This window comes from Protopterus annectens, chromosome 13.part0 (genome assembly GCF_019279795.1).
Source record: "Protopterus annectens isolate FY-2018-M chromosome 13.part0, PAN1.0, whole genome shotgun sequence".
Lineage (NCBI taxonomy): Eukaryota > Metazoa > Chordata > Ceratodontiformes > Protopteridae > Protopterus > Protopterus annectens.
Window position 1 is genome coordinate 912,950,623 of NC_056747.1, and position 18,081 is coordinate 912,968,703.

The 18,081-nt window shown below is 40.9% G+C and overlaps 1 protein-coding gene across 1 annotated transcript in view; it reads right to left on the reverse strand.

The window, feature by feature from the left end:
• Positions 1-16,637: 16,637 nt before the first annotated feature.
• Positions 16,638-18,081, reverse strand: part of LOC122787774 (glucose-6-phosphatase catalytic subunit 1-like) — a 66,713-nt gene continuing 65,269 nt past the window's right edge. Inside the window, exon 5 of the mRNA XM_044054673.1 lies at positions 16,638-17,864. Within this exon, the coding sequence (XP_043910608.1) occupies positions 17,353-17,864 (512 nt within the window). The 3' untranslated portion in view covers positions 16,638-17,352. The remainder of the gene's footprint in view (positions 17,865-18,081) is intronic.

Genomic DNA, 18,081 nt, shown 5'->3' on the forward strand with positions numbered 1-18,081 from the left:
AGTCTTAGATGGAGCCTTCAATATTACCTTTATTGAACCTACTTGGGGATGTAATTAATTGAGTAAAGTTAAATAAGTTGATGTTAGACGATGGGACTTTGGTGCAGAATTGTGACCAGTTCATATTAACATCTCCCAATATAATGGTTTCATTTTTGATTGTGCTAGAGATCCAGGCCAAGATATCTTCCAGAATGGGTATATTATTGCCTGGGTTATATACAATGCATAAGTGTTTGGTTTTATTTATTTTTAGGAAAGAGATGAGAATTTCTGCAGTAGAGAATTGCGGAATGGTGTTAAAGAGGTTATTTAGTAGGATTTAGGAAAGAGGAATTCAATGCCTACTTGTTTCTTGTGCTGCCTATCTAGCCTTCTAGTGTTGAAACCTGGTGGAAGGAATTCTGAGTATTTTATGTTTGGTTTGAGCCAGGTTTCTGTTGTGACAATAATGTCTGGTTGTTTGTGAGATGTCCAGGCATTGAAGTCAGTGATTTTGTTTTGAATACTTTGGAAGTTTAGTGTGACTAAATGTAGTGATTTTTGGCAGTTATGTTGATGGGAAACATTTCCAAATGCAAGACCTGGATTGGGTTGGATATCACCACTGGGAAGAATAGTTGAAGGTCTAGGTGTATAAATGAGTGGCTGTTGGTGTTTTTTGGGTCTGCTAAGGTATAAACTGTTGATGACTGTTTGAAGTGTTACAGATAGAAGTTTACATTTGGAGAAGAGCAGTGGCTTTATAGGAAAGAGGTTAGAATATATATTAGAGTAACTGTTTGAGTATGATAAAGGAAGATGATGTAAATTTTGTGGGTTTAGAGGGAATGGAGATAGGGTTAAGAGTTGTGAGTTGAACCAGTGCAATGAGAAGTAGGAAAATCTGATATCAATCCTTTATGGGGAAGGCAGTCTCTAACCTGCAGCCCAAATAAATTATTGGTCTCTTCCCATTCTATTACCTTTCCCTCTCTAATTATTTGCTCCCAATACCTTGGTTCTTTTGCCAGTTTCTCCAGTAAATTCCAGCCCCTTCTTGCCTATTGTCTGTATCCCTAAATGCAGTCATCCCTATCAGCAGAATCTCTTTTCTCCATTCCTGTGTTGGCTTAGTTCTTAGAATACTTTCTGCTACTTTATAAATGTAATATTCTGTATGATTATTATTATTATTCTTAATGATTTGCATCCAAAATCCCAGTCTCTCCTTGTTTCTTGAGCTTCTCTCCTATTTTGTCTTCTTCCCTCTCCACGTTGAATTTTAGGTTTTTGCTTGTGCTATGTATAAGAGCCTTAACTGTGTAACTCTGAAATACCCCTTCAAATCAGGTAATCCCAGACCACCTTGTTATATTGGAAGAATCAGCTTATCCCAATTGAATCTTGCTGTCTTCCCTTCACAGATAAAATTATTCAGCTCTTTATTAATTGCTATACACAACTTCTCTACTTGATAAAAATATGCCTGATCTCTCCATAAAATTAAAGGGACTAACACATGCTTGTATTTTGCTATCCATATCCATAAAGCAGAGCTTCCAGTTTCTGAATTATTTTTTGTTTAGTCTTTTCCCACATATCCTTAGCTGCCACACCAGAATCCTTTTGAATCCATACTCCTAAGTACACCATTTTATCATGTCCCCATAAATATGGATACTGCTGAACCAATTTGTGTGCAGATACATCATCTACAGCTATTGCCTTTGTTTTAGCGTCATTAATTTTGTATCCTGAAAAGATTTGAAACTGTCTCAAAATGTTCCACAACACTGAAATGTCCCTTTCTGGTTTTATCAGGTATAAAATATCATCTGCAAATAGAGACAGATTTTCTTGATTACCATACCAGTTATATTCTTGAATCCCTTATTTTCTTTGACGTTTCTAAATATTATGTAAATAGCAAAAACGAAAAAGTACAGCCTTGCCTGGTTCCTCTGCTGAAACAGAAATTACCAGAGAGGAACTCACCCACTTTAACTTTCACGTCCCTCATATACATAGCCTACTAATCAACCTTATAATTTTATCAGGGAATGCAAATGCTTCCATGGCCCTGCTCATAACCTTCCAGCTTACTATGTCAGATGCTTTCTCTGTATCAAGACCTGCTAACAGTAGTGGTATTTTCTTACATTCAGCTTTCTTCTGGATCATCAATATTCTGTATGTCAAATGTTTGTCTCCCCTCCACAAAACCACACTGATCCATGTCTATCAATTTTGGCATCACCTTTGCTATTCTTTTAACCATTATAGACATAAACACTTTATAATCATGGTTTAGGATTGCAATGGGCCTGTATGAAGCTGGATCTGATGGATCTTTACCCTCTTTATGTATTACAGCCACCACAGCTTTCTTCCAGGAAGTTGGTGCTTCTCCTCCTTTTAAAATATTGTTAAACAAAACCTTCCAGATTTTTATCAGTTTTTCCCTTCTAGCTTCTAAACTTCTACAGGAATACCATCTATTCCTGGGGACTTTCCTGCGGATTGGTTATACATCACCATTTTTATCTCATCTCCTCCTGTCCTAACTATTAGTAATTGAGCCTCATCTACCTCTTACCCTGGCATATTTAACTCTTCCATAAACATTTCCATTTGTACCTTTTCTTGATTTCCATATTTCTCTGCTGTTTACAGACTTTTATAAAATTTTCAAAATATTTCTAGTACCTCTACAGGATCTCTTGTTATCTTCCTTGTTATAGGCTCACTAAGCTTTAGCAATTCAGCAAAGGCTGCTGTGTCCTCAGAGGTTAGGAGGGGCATTGAATTTTGACAAACCATCACTTAATAAAAGGTAATTTGCATTGTAATAGTTCATATTAGTGGTTTTAATGTCATTATGGAGAGTTGATTTTCTTTTTGAAGGAGATCGCTTTATGGCTGGACATTACCAGGGAGGATGAGACATTTGGGTGGGGGGTGCAGTGTTCTCCCATATCTGTGAGCATAAAGTCCAGAATGCTGGAGACGCTAGTGAGCATATTCAAGGGCATTTGTATTTACAAAGTCCAGGAATCTCTGTCACTGTACATTTGTGGTTGTGTAGGATTATCAGTCTACAGAGGGGTAATTAAAGTCTCCTATGATTAGGGTGTTAGGTTGGATGGTAAGTGTCTCCAATAAGCCCAAGTTTGGATTGTTAGCTTTTTGCAACATGGAGGGTGACATATAGCTGGCCAGGATATGGTACAGGATTTTGTCTATGGCGATCTGCACATGGAAGAACTGCAGCATGTCATACTGTTTGACCCCCTAGAGGTATGCTTGTTATTGATGTATATTGAGATGCCTTGACCTTTAGCTCTTATCTGTGCAGGTACTGGTCTAAAAGTGTTGAAGGCACAGAAACCTTGCACTGCTGGTGTACTCTGCTACGATTTAAACCATGTCACGGTAACTGCACAGATGTCTGTATTCTCGAGTGAGTGGAGGGCTCGGAGGGACTGAAGTTTTTAATTTAGAATTCTGGCATTGAGCAGTAACACGCTGAGGTTTATTTGAATTGATTTTGTTATGTCGGTAGGTTTGTCAATTTGGCATTGCCTAAAAAAGGCACAATGAGAGTGGATCAAGTTTTAGCCAGTATTCAAAAGCCTAGAGGAGTAAGGCACAGACCGTCCTTGGCAAAGCAACATGGTTTGTTAACCATATCCTCCCAAGCTGACACGTATTGGATCCCCTTTATTGGATCCCCTTAGAATGACACCAGAAAGACAGCCAGTTTTTGAAATCAATAATTTTTTGCTCATATTTTGGTCTCATCCTCATTGATGGTCATATGCTGCTCAATGCTAGGCTCGTACCAGCTTGAGACACATAGTCTTAAAGCTTCATAATGTCTTTCTTCATATAGTCCATGGAGGTACATCTCAGGTCATTTAAACCTACATGGGCTTTGATTATAGCGGTATCTGTGGCATAATGACTTGAGTGTGTGCATGATTTAGCAGATCCTGGCTCCAGATAAGCGACTTCTGTTGTCTGCTCCTTGTTCAGCCTTGTTAGAGGGGCATCAATATATCTTACAACGGAGTCCCTTATGATGAGACCCCTGAGAAGTTTGCTTGTTGCCTTAGGGGCTTAGTGTTTGGGGCTCAGCTGAGAGTGACAGTATGTCAGTATTAGATGTTGTTTTTTCTGAGTGCCTTTAGGCTTGCTGAGGCATAGCTTTGAGAATGGGCAGTGTAGTTGATCTTTGTTGTTTAGCAAGATTGCTTTTAAATGCCTCAGCATACATTAGTCTGTGCATGTGTTGTATGTTCTGTGAGGTGGGTGTTGTGTGTGTGTGTTGTTTCAACAACCTTATGTGCACTTGTGTGTGAGAGTGTAGCCTCTAGTGTCGTTGTGTAAGTACACCTCTCACAAATTGTGTCAGCTTCTTTAAGGATAAAGTGGTTGTCAGTAAACATGAGATAATTGCTACATTATCTCAAGATGCCCATATCCACCAAGCCGGCTACAGAAACATTAGGAAATTGCATCTTCATACTGTCCAGTCCTTTGATTGGTGACAATGGCTACAAGGGGCTGGTGTATTGCGGTTAGAAGCCTATTAAGGCTTCTTTGTTGGTGCAAACTAATAAGGGTGCTTTATTTTGGTGGATTATGCTAAACAATACTAAAGTCTACTAACTTTAATGTTTACACGCTACTGAAGTCTACTAAATTTGTAGGTATTGCCACTCAATGCCCAACTAGCTGCTCTAAGCTTGTTGGCGCACAAGGTATTTGCTTTATATTATTATTTTACAGGATACAGTTTTATGGACAGTTCTATAGGGAAATTTTTCTTTCTGGGTGTTTGCTACTGTAGAGGTTAACTCATGCAAATTTGCAAAATTTATTGCAGCACAGAAAAATCAGAAAACTAAATGAGCCCTCTGGCCAATAAAATGACTACACTGTCAGTCCTTTTGTGTATTTCCCAACTCAGATAGACTAAGTAAAACACCTCCTGTCACAAGATGAATAAACCCAGTCCTCTTAATGTAAAAATACAGTAGAACAGACCCACAAGTACAATGCTACCACAAACCAATTTAACAGCTAGCTGGAAATCCATTGCTGAAGGTGATTTCAAGACATTCTTACAGCAATGAAAGTGAAAGGAAGAGAAATTTTGTTTTACAAAAAGTACAGTGAAATGCACACACAAGAGCAGGAAACAGTAGTGATCACTCAAAATAACCTAAGTGAGTAGTATCTGCCTCTAATTTGACACAGCACTCTATGAAGCTGCAGTGGTACAGCAGTAGCATTGCTGCCTCACAGCAAGAGGTTCTCCTGTTCGATTCATGGCTGGAGTGCCTTCTGTGTGGAGTCTGCATGTCCTCCCCGTGGTTGAGTGGCCTCCAAAAGACATGCATGACTGGGCGTGCATTCGCTGAAGGGTGGGCGTCGGGCTGGCAACTTGGCACCATAAAAAATCTACTGCCAATTATTAGCAGACAGGAGTTCCGCTGTGGTGACCCCTAACTGGAAAAAGCCAAAAAGACAAACAACAACAACAAACTCTATGCATTACCATTTGAGTATAGTATTACTATTTAGCTATTGATCAAGAGTGGCACAATAAGTGGTGGGTTCCTAACCCAGTCTGGGGTGCTGCCAGAACTGCTTTGCCAGGATGAAAGCTGCAGGTAATTTGTGTTGGTTTGTATTGTGTGTCTATTGTGTAAGCATGTTTGAGCAATAATATGTTTGGAAGGCAGTTACCATGAGTAAGGGAAACTGGAGGAAACTGAAGTTCAAAGACAGACTGGTACGAAAGAGAAATGGGGTGCTACACCAAGTTCAGCAAGTGGTCAACATGGAGTCCTAATTGGAATTTGGATATTGAAAGCCAATGCCCAGGGCAGTAGTGCATGTTGCTCTATGCTGTTGTGGCAAGTATATATTTGATTAATTCTTTAGTGAATCAGATTTTATTTTGCATCTTTTCTGCTTTAACCTGCTAGGTTCCAGTGGTGTTACTTGGTGGACCATTTCTCTGATGACCATCAGACATATTAGTTGGCAGGATTGTGCATCCAAGGACTACAGCACATGTGTCAAACATATCCAGTACTTTGTTGGTCAGCAGTGCTGGGATTCAAACCCAATCTATCTAGCAATCAAATTTTTGTGGTGACACCGTTTAAAAATATATTTTTGAGATTTTGTTGACTGCATAAGCTGATTAGGATACAGACATCTTCCCAAAAGCATAAGCATCTGAATCAAACAGGTTTGATCACTTTGTTGTTTCCCAGTGTATTTCCCTTTCCCATTCTGATTTTGCCACATTTAAATAACAAAAGTATTTGAATATTGACAAAATTTGAATACACCCTGTTTGTACATATATGTCAATGTTGGAACTGAATATATAATTTAAAGGGAGTGTGCAGGTAAAACTCATAACGTGATAAGATGCTTGCCCTCTGCAAAAAAAAAAAAAAAACACTTTTTTTAGAACTTTCTGTCTTTGTTGTCCTATGATCAGTATTGTCACTAGTTTTTTATTCTCAGACGAGAAAGCCATAAATAAATCTTTTTAAAATTTTTATAATTTATGTATTAGTTTAAAAACCATTTTGCTTAATGTTTTTATTGTTTTTTTTAGACTGGAAAATGCTGCATAATGCACAAAGAAAGGTATTAGTGGAGGTACTACAGACTACATTTGCATGTGTAAATAGTGAACAATCACCGTTGTAAAGATTTCTCAGAACAATAGTAAGAGTACTCAAGGCTTGTCATACTTCTCAGCTGTCCAGATTATCACAGAGTGTCCTGATTTTTTTGTCTCATATTTTTTATCTGTTCCTCATAAAATGTTGTAGTTTTCTGGCAAACCGCTGGGGTTTGAAGTCATTAAATAATGACAAACATTTAAGTTTAAGATTAATTTCCTACAGAAAATGCATTCTAACACCATACTTGTTATTCTAACAACATTGTAAATTTATAAGAGTAATATTTAAAATATGGCCTTATTTTTTAGCCTTTGTCCACCATTATTTTATGGCTTTGCCCGACTTTCTTGCACTAACAGGTTGAGAAGTATGAATCTCGTTGGGATAAAGCTCTGTGAGTGTGGCTGTACTGAGCATCATTACATTTTATGAATTCAGTACTTTCACTTTTAAAATGAACTTTGTTAAATTCATACCACTGAACAATCTAGATTACAGTAAATATCATATTTTCTTGTTTTTATTAGAAAATGTGCTTCACACAACAACAACAATACGTCATATAATATGTGCTACATATTCACACTCATTGTTTTATAAGGGTCACAATATTGCACTGTGTAGGTGATGTTAAATAAATAGCTTCATATAATGACAAAAAAATATCTGCAGTATTTGGCCATGTCTTAACTCCTTACAAATACACAGATGCCAACTTATATTTTCTGTCCCTGAAACCTGTGTTTCCTAAGTATCACAAGCACTTAAAGTGTGTACACCAAGAGATTTAACATCACTTTATATAGTTGTGATGATTGGGGAGAGATGGGCAAAGGCTGCCAGCCTAGTCAAATAGAATTTGATACATAATTCTATCAACTGTATAAATACATTTAAAATACAGGCATGTTTTCTTGAGTGTAAAAGAATGCTGTGAAATGTGGAACAGCAAAATATGTGCCAACATTGCACCCTACTGGCCCACTGAAGCATGTTATGACCCTTTCATGTTTTACAAGTCAGCTCCAGTGCATCTGGATGAAGGTTTCATGCCCATTGTTTTAAGGCTAAATTTTATGACCAGAATTTACATGTGGAAGGTGCTTTATTGCTCTAGTTTCTGCTAGAGTGTATATGTGAAATGTCTTGTATTGTTGTAGTTTACTGAGCAGGTGTTAGCTTGCTAAATAATGCAGTTTGTGGCCTGAGAAAACCCAAGTGTCAAAATGATGTAATTTGGGAGGGCCTCAGCAGAGCTGTTGGTTAGTGTTTAAAAACTATTGTTCAGTGAGAGATTGGGGCATTTTGACTTTGGACATCTAACTCAAAACTTTGCCTTATGCTGACATGTAAGTTTTAGCACGTTGATTTCTTGTAGGAATAGTTAAAGCTAGTAAAGATTAATTAGGTATTTTTCTTTGAAATCAGACCTCTACTAATGTATTATTTTAAGTTTATGTGTGATCTCTGAACTCTTAGATATCTCTGTGGTGTAGTAGTGTTGTCTTGTGTTTTAATTATTTATTATTAAATATTAAAAAAAAACTCTACCTGTGGCTGGTTTATGTAGAGATAAAGTATGCTTTAGAGTACATTATATATTTATAGAGTTTATTGTAATACGCCCTTCCAATAAGCCTTGAGACTGATTAATCATACTACCATTGGATTATAATATTGCACAGTAATAATTGGACACCCTTTTAAAGGCCTTTTAGTAGCTGTTAATTAACTGGGTGGTGGCAGGAATTACTACCATATGGTCTGGGTAATAGGGGCACAGCTGGAGAACGTGTGCCAGCCTTTTCCCAGGAAAGTCTATGTGGTTGTATAACCTCTTCTCAAAGTGTGTGTGTGTGTGTGTGTGTGTGTGTGTGTGTGTGTGTGTGTGTGTGTGTGTGTGTGTGTGTGTGTGTGTGTCTGTGTGTGTGTCTGTGTGTGTATGTGTGTGTGTATGTATCAGCTACCTGGGCAGAGACACGAAGCACTGGTTGGACAGAGAGGGTACTGGAGGTTTTAGCTTGCCCAGTTAGGCTGAGACCTGGACCCTATAGGTGTGCCAGTGGGGAGTCTTATTGGGGACCTGGTGAGCAAAGGAGCAACCAGCCCCAGACTGACTGTGATCTCTATGTGCACTTAAGGGAAACTGTACTTTACTGTGTACATTAGTTATCCTTTCCTCTTCCATGGAGACGACCTCCTTGGTGTTAGTGGTGAGGACTGAGGCTCCTTAATTGCTGCGCCAATGCACGGCCATCACATGTGGTGGCAGTGGTGGGATCTACTTCACATACTAATTGGCTTGTAGTGGTGTGGGGTAGAGCGAATTCCTGTAGCTTATGTACAGTGATCTCTAAAAGTGTTTTGTACTCTAAAACAGCCATGCAGTGTATACTCAGAGTTCAGATCACAATTGGTTTATTTCTTTTGTTAACTTAGTGTTAGTCAGGGTGAGCAGGCAGCATGTCAGCAGAAGAGTATGGAAAGCTGACAAGGAGCCAGCTGGCGGAGATGTGCCAGACTAGAGGACTGGTGCATGGAAACCTGACTAAGGAAGACCTGATTGCAGCCTTGGTTACAGCTGCATCAGAAAACAGCAGCCTGGAGGACAATCAGACTGACAGTGGAGATACAATATCCTCAGAGAATGGACAGCTCAACCTTTCTGTAGTAGACTTAAAAATCCAGCTGGAGCTAAAGAGACTTGAGTTGGAGGCCAGGCATATGGAGCTAGAAGCAGCTGAGGAAATGAGGAGTCTACAAGCTGAGGAAAATGAACGTCAGAGGAGGCATGAGAGGGAAATGCTGACTCTTCACCAGAGTCATGGAGGTAATAGGGAAGGGAGTAACTGGACCCCAGAAGCGCAAAAGGTCAGTGCATTTCTTCTACAGTTTAAAGAGGGGGACAATTTTGATAGCTTCATTCATATGTTTGAGTGGGTATGTAAACAGTATGAAGTCGACCAAGGGCTCTGGGTATGGTTCCTGACCCCCCTTACTCCATGGTAAAGCTGTAACGTCTTTAGCAAAAATGCATGACACTGACTGTTTTGATTATACTGCTGTAAAAAGACACTTGTTGGAATGTTTTAAGCTAACACCTGAAATGTATAGGAAAAAGTTTTGTGAGCATAGACGCAAGGCAGATGAAAATGTATGTGAATATGTTGCTGAACTGAGCACTTTTTTTCATAGCTGGGTGAGTGAATGTCAGGTCACCACTTCTGAAGGGCTGACAGACTTTTTGGTAAGGGAACAAGCCCTTAGCACTTTGCCTGAGGACATGAGGATCTTGTTAGCTGATAGACGGTGTGCTACATCAGAGGAGTTGGGGAAGAAGGGAGACCCATACCTAACAAGCAGGGCAGCCCTGCACAGAAAAGGGACCCTCAGTACTGCTCATGGGACTAAAGGAACCCATGGTGGGCAGCACAGATTGCCCCAACAGAATCCACCTGTAGCAGGGGAAGCCACTAGTCCAGGTATACGTCCAGGAGCTAGGGTTAAATGTTTTGAATGCAACCAGTGGGGCCATGCGGCATACAGGTGTCCACTGAGGCAAGGAGGTGAACAAAAGGTGAAAGAGACAGTAAGTGGGAAAGACAAAATGTCAATAGTAGGTTGTCTTGGGACAACAAGGGTACCAAACTACCACCAGAGGTTATATCCTATTGTAGTGAATGGCAAGGATGCCATTGCTAAGAGAGACACAGCCTCTGATATAACCATTGTAAAGCTTGCACTGGTTACAGAGGAGCTCTACTTGCCTGGGCAGTCTACTCCAGTCAGGGCTTTAGGAGGGATCCCATTCCAGATGCCTTTGGCTAGGGTTCACCTTGACTGAGAGGGTGGAAAAGGAAGCCAGCAAGTACGTGTGTTTGAGGATATACCTGCAGATGTCCTGATAGGGAATGATTTTGATAGTGCAGTACCCTGCGCTTGTGCAGTTACATGCAGTCAGGCTTGGAGACAAGCATGTAAGTCTGGTAGCCTGAGGAAGACCCAGACAGACTGCACACTTGCAGCCAGGACTGCTGAGGTGGTTACTTCTGGGAGGGAGCTGCTCTGCAGCAGTGAGACTGAAGGTGAGCCACAGCTGCTTGTGGGTACTGATGGTCCCTTGGACAGAGTGACTGCAAAGGTAGAGGTGAGTAGTAGTACCCAGGCTGACAGTGAGGCACCACTGTCAGAGGATGCCAGACTTCCTGTGGAAGGGGAGCTGGGAAGGGTTACAAGTAGAGCTTGAGATAGGCTCAGCTCTCAGACCCTACATTGCAAGGCCTGAGGCAGGTAGCTAGGGAGGCACCTGATTCTCAGGGGAAGAGAGAATCCGTATACTGGGACAAAGGGTTAATATACAGAGAGTGGACCCCTGAGGGAGGGCTAGAAGGTGAGAGAGTAGAGCAGTTGGTAATGCATAGAGCTTACCAGCTGGCGCTTCTAGCCATAGCCCATGATATTCCCTTTGCAGGTCATATGGGCATAAAATGTACAAAGAGGCATATTATGCAAATCTTCTATTGGCCTGAAATTTCCAGAGATGTAATAGGGTACTGCAGGACCTGTGAGCAACGACAAAAGGTAGGCAAGGCAGGAGACAAGGTGAGAGCTACTTTGATGCCTTTGTCTGTGACTGAGGAGCCATTTCAGAGGGTAGCTAAGGATATTGTGGGTCCTCTGAGTACCCTAAGTTCCGCAGGGAAAATGTATATCCTAATGATTGTAGATTATGCTACACGATACCCTGAGGCAGTGGCTTTGTCCTCCATTGAGGCCGTGAAGGTGGCAAATGCTTTGCTAGAGATTTTCAGCAGGGTAGGTTTCCCAAAGGAAATACTGTCTGACAGAGATGCCAATTTTATGTCAGACCTGCTGACTTGTCTGTGGAAGTCCTGTGGGGTGAAGCACATGAAGACCACCCCTACCATCCCCAGACTAATGGTCTTGTTGAGAGATTAAACTCTATAATCAAGTCCATGCTACAGGCATTTGCAGATCAGTTTAAGTGGGAGTGAGACAAATATTTGCCCCATCTGTTGTTTGTTTACAGAGAGGTTCCCCAGGAATCCATGTTTTTCACCCTTTGAGTTGCTGTATGAGCATAGGGTGAGGGGACCTCTAGATTTAATTCGAGATGAGAGGGAAGGCAAGTGTGAGTCTCACAAGGAGTCTGTTATGGCATATGTCCTGAACCTCAGGACAAGGCTCAGGGAATTCATGGGCCTGGCCCAGGAGAACCTGGCAGAAGCCCAGCAACAGAAAAAGGTGTGGTATGACAAGAATGCTCGAGCTAGGGAATATGCTGTGGGGCAGCAGGTAATGGTTCTCATTCCTGTCAGACACAACAAGCTGCAAGCAGCTTGGGAGGGACCCTACAAGGTGGTAAGAAAAGTAAGTGATGTTAACTACATGGTGGAAGTGCTAGGCAGATGGCAGGGGCACAAATTGTACCATGTTAACATGATGAAACCTTACCAAGATAGGGAGGCCCTTGTGCTCCACATTTGCAGTGGATTGCAGGAGGAGTCTGAGAGAGATCTGGGGACTGATCTCCTCAGTGAGGCTCGGGCTGACACCTCGGTGGAAGGGGTAGCAATATCCCAGCAGCTATCTCCTACTCAGGTTCGAGAAATCCAAGCAGTGTTGCAGGAATATGGGGACGTGTTCACTGGGAAACCAGGGTGCAGCCACCTGGTGCCGCACCAGGTGGATACAGGACCCCAAAGGTCTTTAGACAGGCCCCTTATAAGGCGCCTGAGAGAGTCAAACAGACTCTGAGGGAAGAGGTACAGGAGATGTTGGAACTAGGGTTGATTAAAGAGTCCAACAGTCCCTGGGCCTCACCAGTGGTGTTGGTGCCAAAGAAGGATGGCAGCACCAGGTTCTGTGTGAATTACAGGAAATTAAATAGTCACACAGAATCAGATGCTTACCCCTGCCTAGAACAGATGAGGCCCTAGAGCAGCTGGGTGGGGCTAAGTATCTTATAACCATTGATCTTACCAAGGGTTACTGGCAAGTGCCCTTGACTCCCAGTGCTAGAGAAAAGTTAGCCTTTGTGACTCCTTTTGGCTTGTATGAGTTCACAAAGATGCCCTTTGGGATGAAGAATGCCCCAGCAACTTTCCAGAGGCTGGTAAATCATATCTTAGCAGGAGGGTTTGCCCTTGCTTACATGGATGATATTGCTATCTACAGCCATTCCTGGCAAGAGCACCTTCAGCATGTCGGGGAGGTGCTCAGCAGACTACAGAGGGCAGGGTTGATCATTAAGCCGAGCAAATGTCAGGTGGGTATGGCAGAGGTCTCCTACCTACGTCATAGAGTGGGGAGTGGTAAGATAAGGCTAGAACCTGCCAAAGTGGAGGCTATTCAGGCATGGCCTGCACCTGTTACCAAAAAGCAGGTGAGGGCATTCTTAGGGACAGCAGGGTATGGCAGAAAGTTTGTTCCCAATTATAGTACCATAGCTGCTCCCCTCACAGACCTGACAAGGAAGAACAGGCCAGATAAGGTAGTGTGGACCCCAGCATGTGAACAGACATTTCAGAAGCTTAACGAAGCTTTGGGAGGACCCCATGTGTTAGCCAGTCCAGACTATAGCAAAGAATTTGTTGTGCAGGTGGATGCTTCAAGCTATGGGGTGGGGGCTGTTCTTAGCCAGATTTCTTCAGAGGGAGAAGAGCACCCAGTGGTTTATCTAGCACTACAAAACTTCAATCTTATCTGTATGGAAGAAAATGCATTGTGATGACAGATCACAACCCTCTAACATGGTTAACCAGAGCCAGTCAGCAAAATGCTAAGTTGCTAAGATGGAGCCTGGGGTTGCAAGCCTGTGATATGTCAGTGCAGCACCACAGTGGGAGTAGCAATGCCAATGCAGATGGGCTCTCAAGACAGGGAATGGGATGAGGTACACCCAGATAGACCTGACACTCTCAAGCGACGTTTCTCAAGGGGACTTGAAAAAATAGCTTGAGTTCCCTGAGGGGAAGAGATGTGACAACTGGGGAGAGATGGGTGAAGGCTGCCAGCCTAGTCAAATAGAATTTGATACATAATTCTATCAACTGTATAAATAAATGTAAAAAAGGCATGTTTTCTTGAGTGTAAAAGAATACTGTGAAATGTGGAACTGCAAAATATGTGACAACATTGCACCCTACTGGCCCAGTGAAGCATGCTGTGACCCTTTCATGTTTTACAAGTTGGCTTCAGTGCGTCTGGGTGAAGGTCTCATGCCCATTGTTTTAAGACTAAAATTTATGACCAGAATTTACATGTGGAAGGTGCTTTATTGCTCTGGTTTTTCTGCTAGAGTGTATATGTAAAATGCCTTGTATTGTTGTAGTTTACTGAACAGGGGTTAGCTTGCTAAATAATGCAGTTTGTGGCCTGAGAAAACCTAAGTGTCAAAATGATGTAATTTGGGAGGACCTCAGCAGAGCTGTTGATTAGTGTTTAAAAACTATTGTTCACTGAGAGACTGGGGCATTTTGACTTTGGACATCTAACTCAGCGCTTTGCCTTATGCTCACATGTAAGTTTTAGCACTGTGATTTCTTGTAGGAATAGTTAAAGCTAGTAAAGATTAATTAGGTGTTTTTCTTTGAAATCAGACCTGTACTACTGTATTATTTTAAGTTTCTGCGTGATCTCTGAACTCTTAGATATCTCTGTGGTGTAGTAGTATTGTCTTGTGTTTAATTATTTATTATTAAATATTTTAAAAACCTCTACCTGTGGCTGGTTTATGTAGAGATAAAGTATGCTTTAGAGTACATTATATATTTATAGAGTTTATTGTAATAAGCCCTTCCAATAAACCTTGAGACTGATTAGTCATACTACCACTGGATTATAATACTGCACAGTAATAATTGGACACCCTTTTAAGGGCCTTTTAGTAGCTGATAATTAACTAGGTGGTGGCAGGAATTACTACTGTATGGTCTGGGTAATAGGGGCACAGTTGGAGAACCATGCCAGCCTTTTCCCAGGAAAGTCTGTGTGGATGTATAACCTCTTGTCAAAGTGTGTGTGTGTGTGTGTGTGTGTGTGTGTGTGTGTGTGTGTGTGTGTGTGTGTGTGTGTGTGTGTGTGTGTGTGTGTGTATCAGCTACCTGGGCAGAGACACGAAGCACTGGTTGGACAGAGAGGGTACTGGAGGTTTTAGCTTGCCCAGTTAGGCTGAGACCTGGACCCTATAACTGTGCCAGTGGGGAGTCTTATTGGGGACCTGGTGAGCAAAGGAGCAACCAGCCCCAGACTGACTGTGATCTCTGTGTGCACTTAAGGGAAATTGTGCTTTACTGTGTGTATTAGTTATCCTTTCCTCTTCACTGAAATAACCTCCCTGGTGTTAGTGGTTTGGATTGAGGCTCCTTGATTGCTGGGCCAGGGCACGGCCATCACAGTAGTCATTTTTGTTAAGCCTTTATGACATGCACTGGAATTCTGTTGTACTTATATGGGTTGTGTGTCAGTACTATAGCAACCAGGCAGATGTTTGAACCTCAGAACCAAACTGTCAGCATTGTTTGAAGAGAGAATCTACCTGTATACCCACAATTCCTTAGTGAAATTGACTGAGCATATTTACTTACTGTTCAGTAACTGTCCCTTTAACCTATATCCCCTGAGTGCTGCCCCTTTGACCAACATCCCCTGAGTGCATACAAAGTAGGGTGTTGTCATACTCTGTATAGTTTGGTAGTGGTTAATCAATACCATATGGTTGAAAATAATTGTGCTACTCCTGTACACACCCAAACCTCATTAATGAGCATGAATTCCCAAAACAGACGACATCTCAGGAAAATATCTGTAAGTGGAGTTCCCTCTTTACATACCTTCTTGAAGGGAGGCTAAATCCCCTTGTTCCATACAACTTGCAGTGTCTCCTCACTTTTTGTTTCTCGTTGAAAAAGCACCATATAAGGAAATACCATCTCTCAGTATCACAGATCTCCAACCTTCCTGGAAAATACATGGTTCAGCCAATGACTAGCAAAGCTTTCAGTTCACCTCCATAGTCATTTGCTGACTGAATCACAACAAATATGCATACATCTGCTCTGGACATTTCTATATTAATATATTTCATATTACAATCAACATTTCCCAAATAAAATGGGTATGAGTTTTCAGTGTTTAAACAAATGTTTTGCAGTCTTCTTGTTTGCTTCAGCATGTGTTGATCCAACTTTCTGAACAAATGTGAATTGCACAATTGCTGATATGCAGCTAGATATTTTCTTTATGTCTGCTGAATACGTACACTAGTTCAGTCATTTTGGAGACCTTAAGACAAATATGGATTTTAGTTGCAAATATCAAGTTTAAAACAAAAGTTTTCATGTATAACAGAGAAAGAGAGAAGACAGAGAGAGAAATAAAAAAGGCACCAACTAAGAATTAAGGCTCCTCAAGTACTTCCAACTTACTGTGATGTTACATAACACAGTACTGCATTTCTGAAAAGCTGGGAAAATGATCACTGAATCAGATATCTCTTCTACATCAAAATGTATGTGGATTACAAAAGCCTAATGTATTAAGGAGAAGTAAGAAATACTGTGATCTGTTGAAACTTTTAGGGATATGAGAATTTGTAGTGGCAGAGGGCATCACGCAGACCCAGGACATTTTTGAGAGATTATATCTTTCTACTTCATAGGAAAACTATGATCCCACAGAATGAGCTGGAGACATTAATCAGCTTGCTGCCCTTTAACCTACACTATTACAAGTGGTTTAGAAGATGGCGGGAGGGAGGGGGAAGGATGGAGGGAGAGATGGATGGATGGATGGATTGATGGATTTTTTGGATGGATGGACTGATACCATTACTATAGTCATTGTTAATGGTGTCACGCAGGGTTATTGTAATACAGGAAATTTAATGTCACAACAAACTAGTATTAGTCTTGTGAGTCCATTTTGAAGATGTTCGTGTATTTTGATTTTGTACAGTGATTCACATATAATTAGTGCAAGTAAGCAGTAAAAATGTGACATAAGTTGTTACCAGTGTTTGCTCAGCTGTAGCATTCATATCAGAAGCCATGTTCCATATAAGTCAGTTCTGTGCACCCCTATTTACCATTGTTTACAAACACTAGCTTGCATCCATACTCTACTGTCCCCATTATACACATTTTTTATACAAAAAATTGAATTGTCAATAGTATTTATTTATGAGCCGAAAATGTGCGGGTAATAGTATGTCTGAAAATTACTAACTGCTGTGTAGTGATGAAAGTAATACACCATCAGTTCAAACAGCCTAGTCTAGTGAAACATGTATGCTTTGCCTTTCTCTCACTTTCTCTGCTCTGATATTGACACAAGCCAAGTTCTGTAACAGTGATAATGTATAATAAATACCATAAAGGGTATACTCCATTGCTAGTTGTGATAGGCCCCTCATTTCCTCACATAATTATGTGAAGCATTTTCATTACAGGACAGCTTTTCTGTCTACATGTGAGCATTTTTAAATTTCATTTTGCTGGAGATAAACAATGTATTTGAAGCGCTGGGTGTACTATTGTCTATAATTGCTGTACAAAAGAGTTTTTAACATTTCTTTTAATGTGAAATGGGGCCATGAGTACTTTATGGGAAATATAGTTCCAAAGTGTTTACTTTATACCATTTTTTTATCATGTGTCCTTGTGATGTGAGAGATACAATATGGAATGATTGCTACAGCTGTCAGAGGTACAGCAGCACTCTTGCAGAAGGACAAGAAGTAAAACAGCAGTTCGATCTTAGCTGGTGGCTTGAATGAATCAAATAAATGTAAAATTATCAAGGACGACACAATACAGTACAATTTGAATTTGAACTCTTGTCCTTGTTTTCCTTTACAGCTTTCAGTATAAAGTTGGGAATTGAGGGCTAACCCCAAGCCAAAAAGGGTCCCAAGGTTCCTTAGCAGGCCGGCAAAGGGGGTGGTATCAATGTGAACCCACTCAGCATTGACACACCATCTCTTAGCTTTCTCCACAGACCATAGAAGATCCACTCCAAAGACTTTCAGGAGAAGATAAAATCCAAGTGCAAAGAAAAAGAGGAAGAGGGTGATTGACACATATCGCTTCAGGCTTGCCCTGTAGATCAAACCGATGTGACCAAATGCTTCTGCGACTGCCATGCCTGTAAAGAGAACATAGTGAGCAATTATAAAGGAATCACAATCTTACTTAATTATCGGTTAATGCATTATATGGTAATGCTGTAATAAAGCTGATTTTACTAAAGAATAAGTTATGTACTCACCATAACGTTCCATATTGGTAGTCCATCTCACCCTTTATTTTTACATATGGGTTCGGAGCTAATCCTCGGCTCCAACTCAGCTGATTTTCAAGCT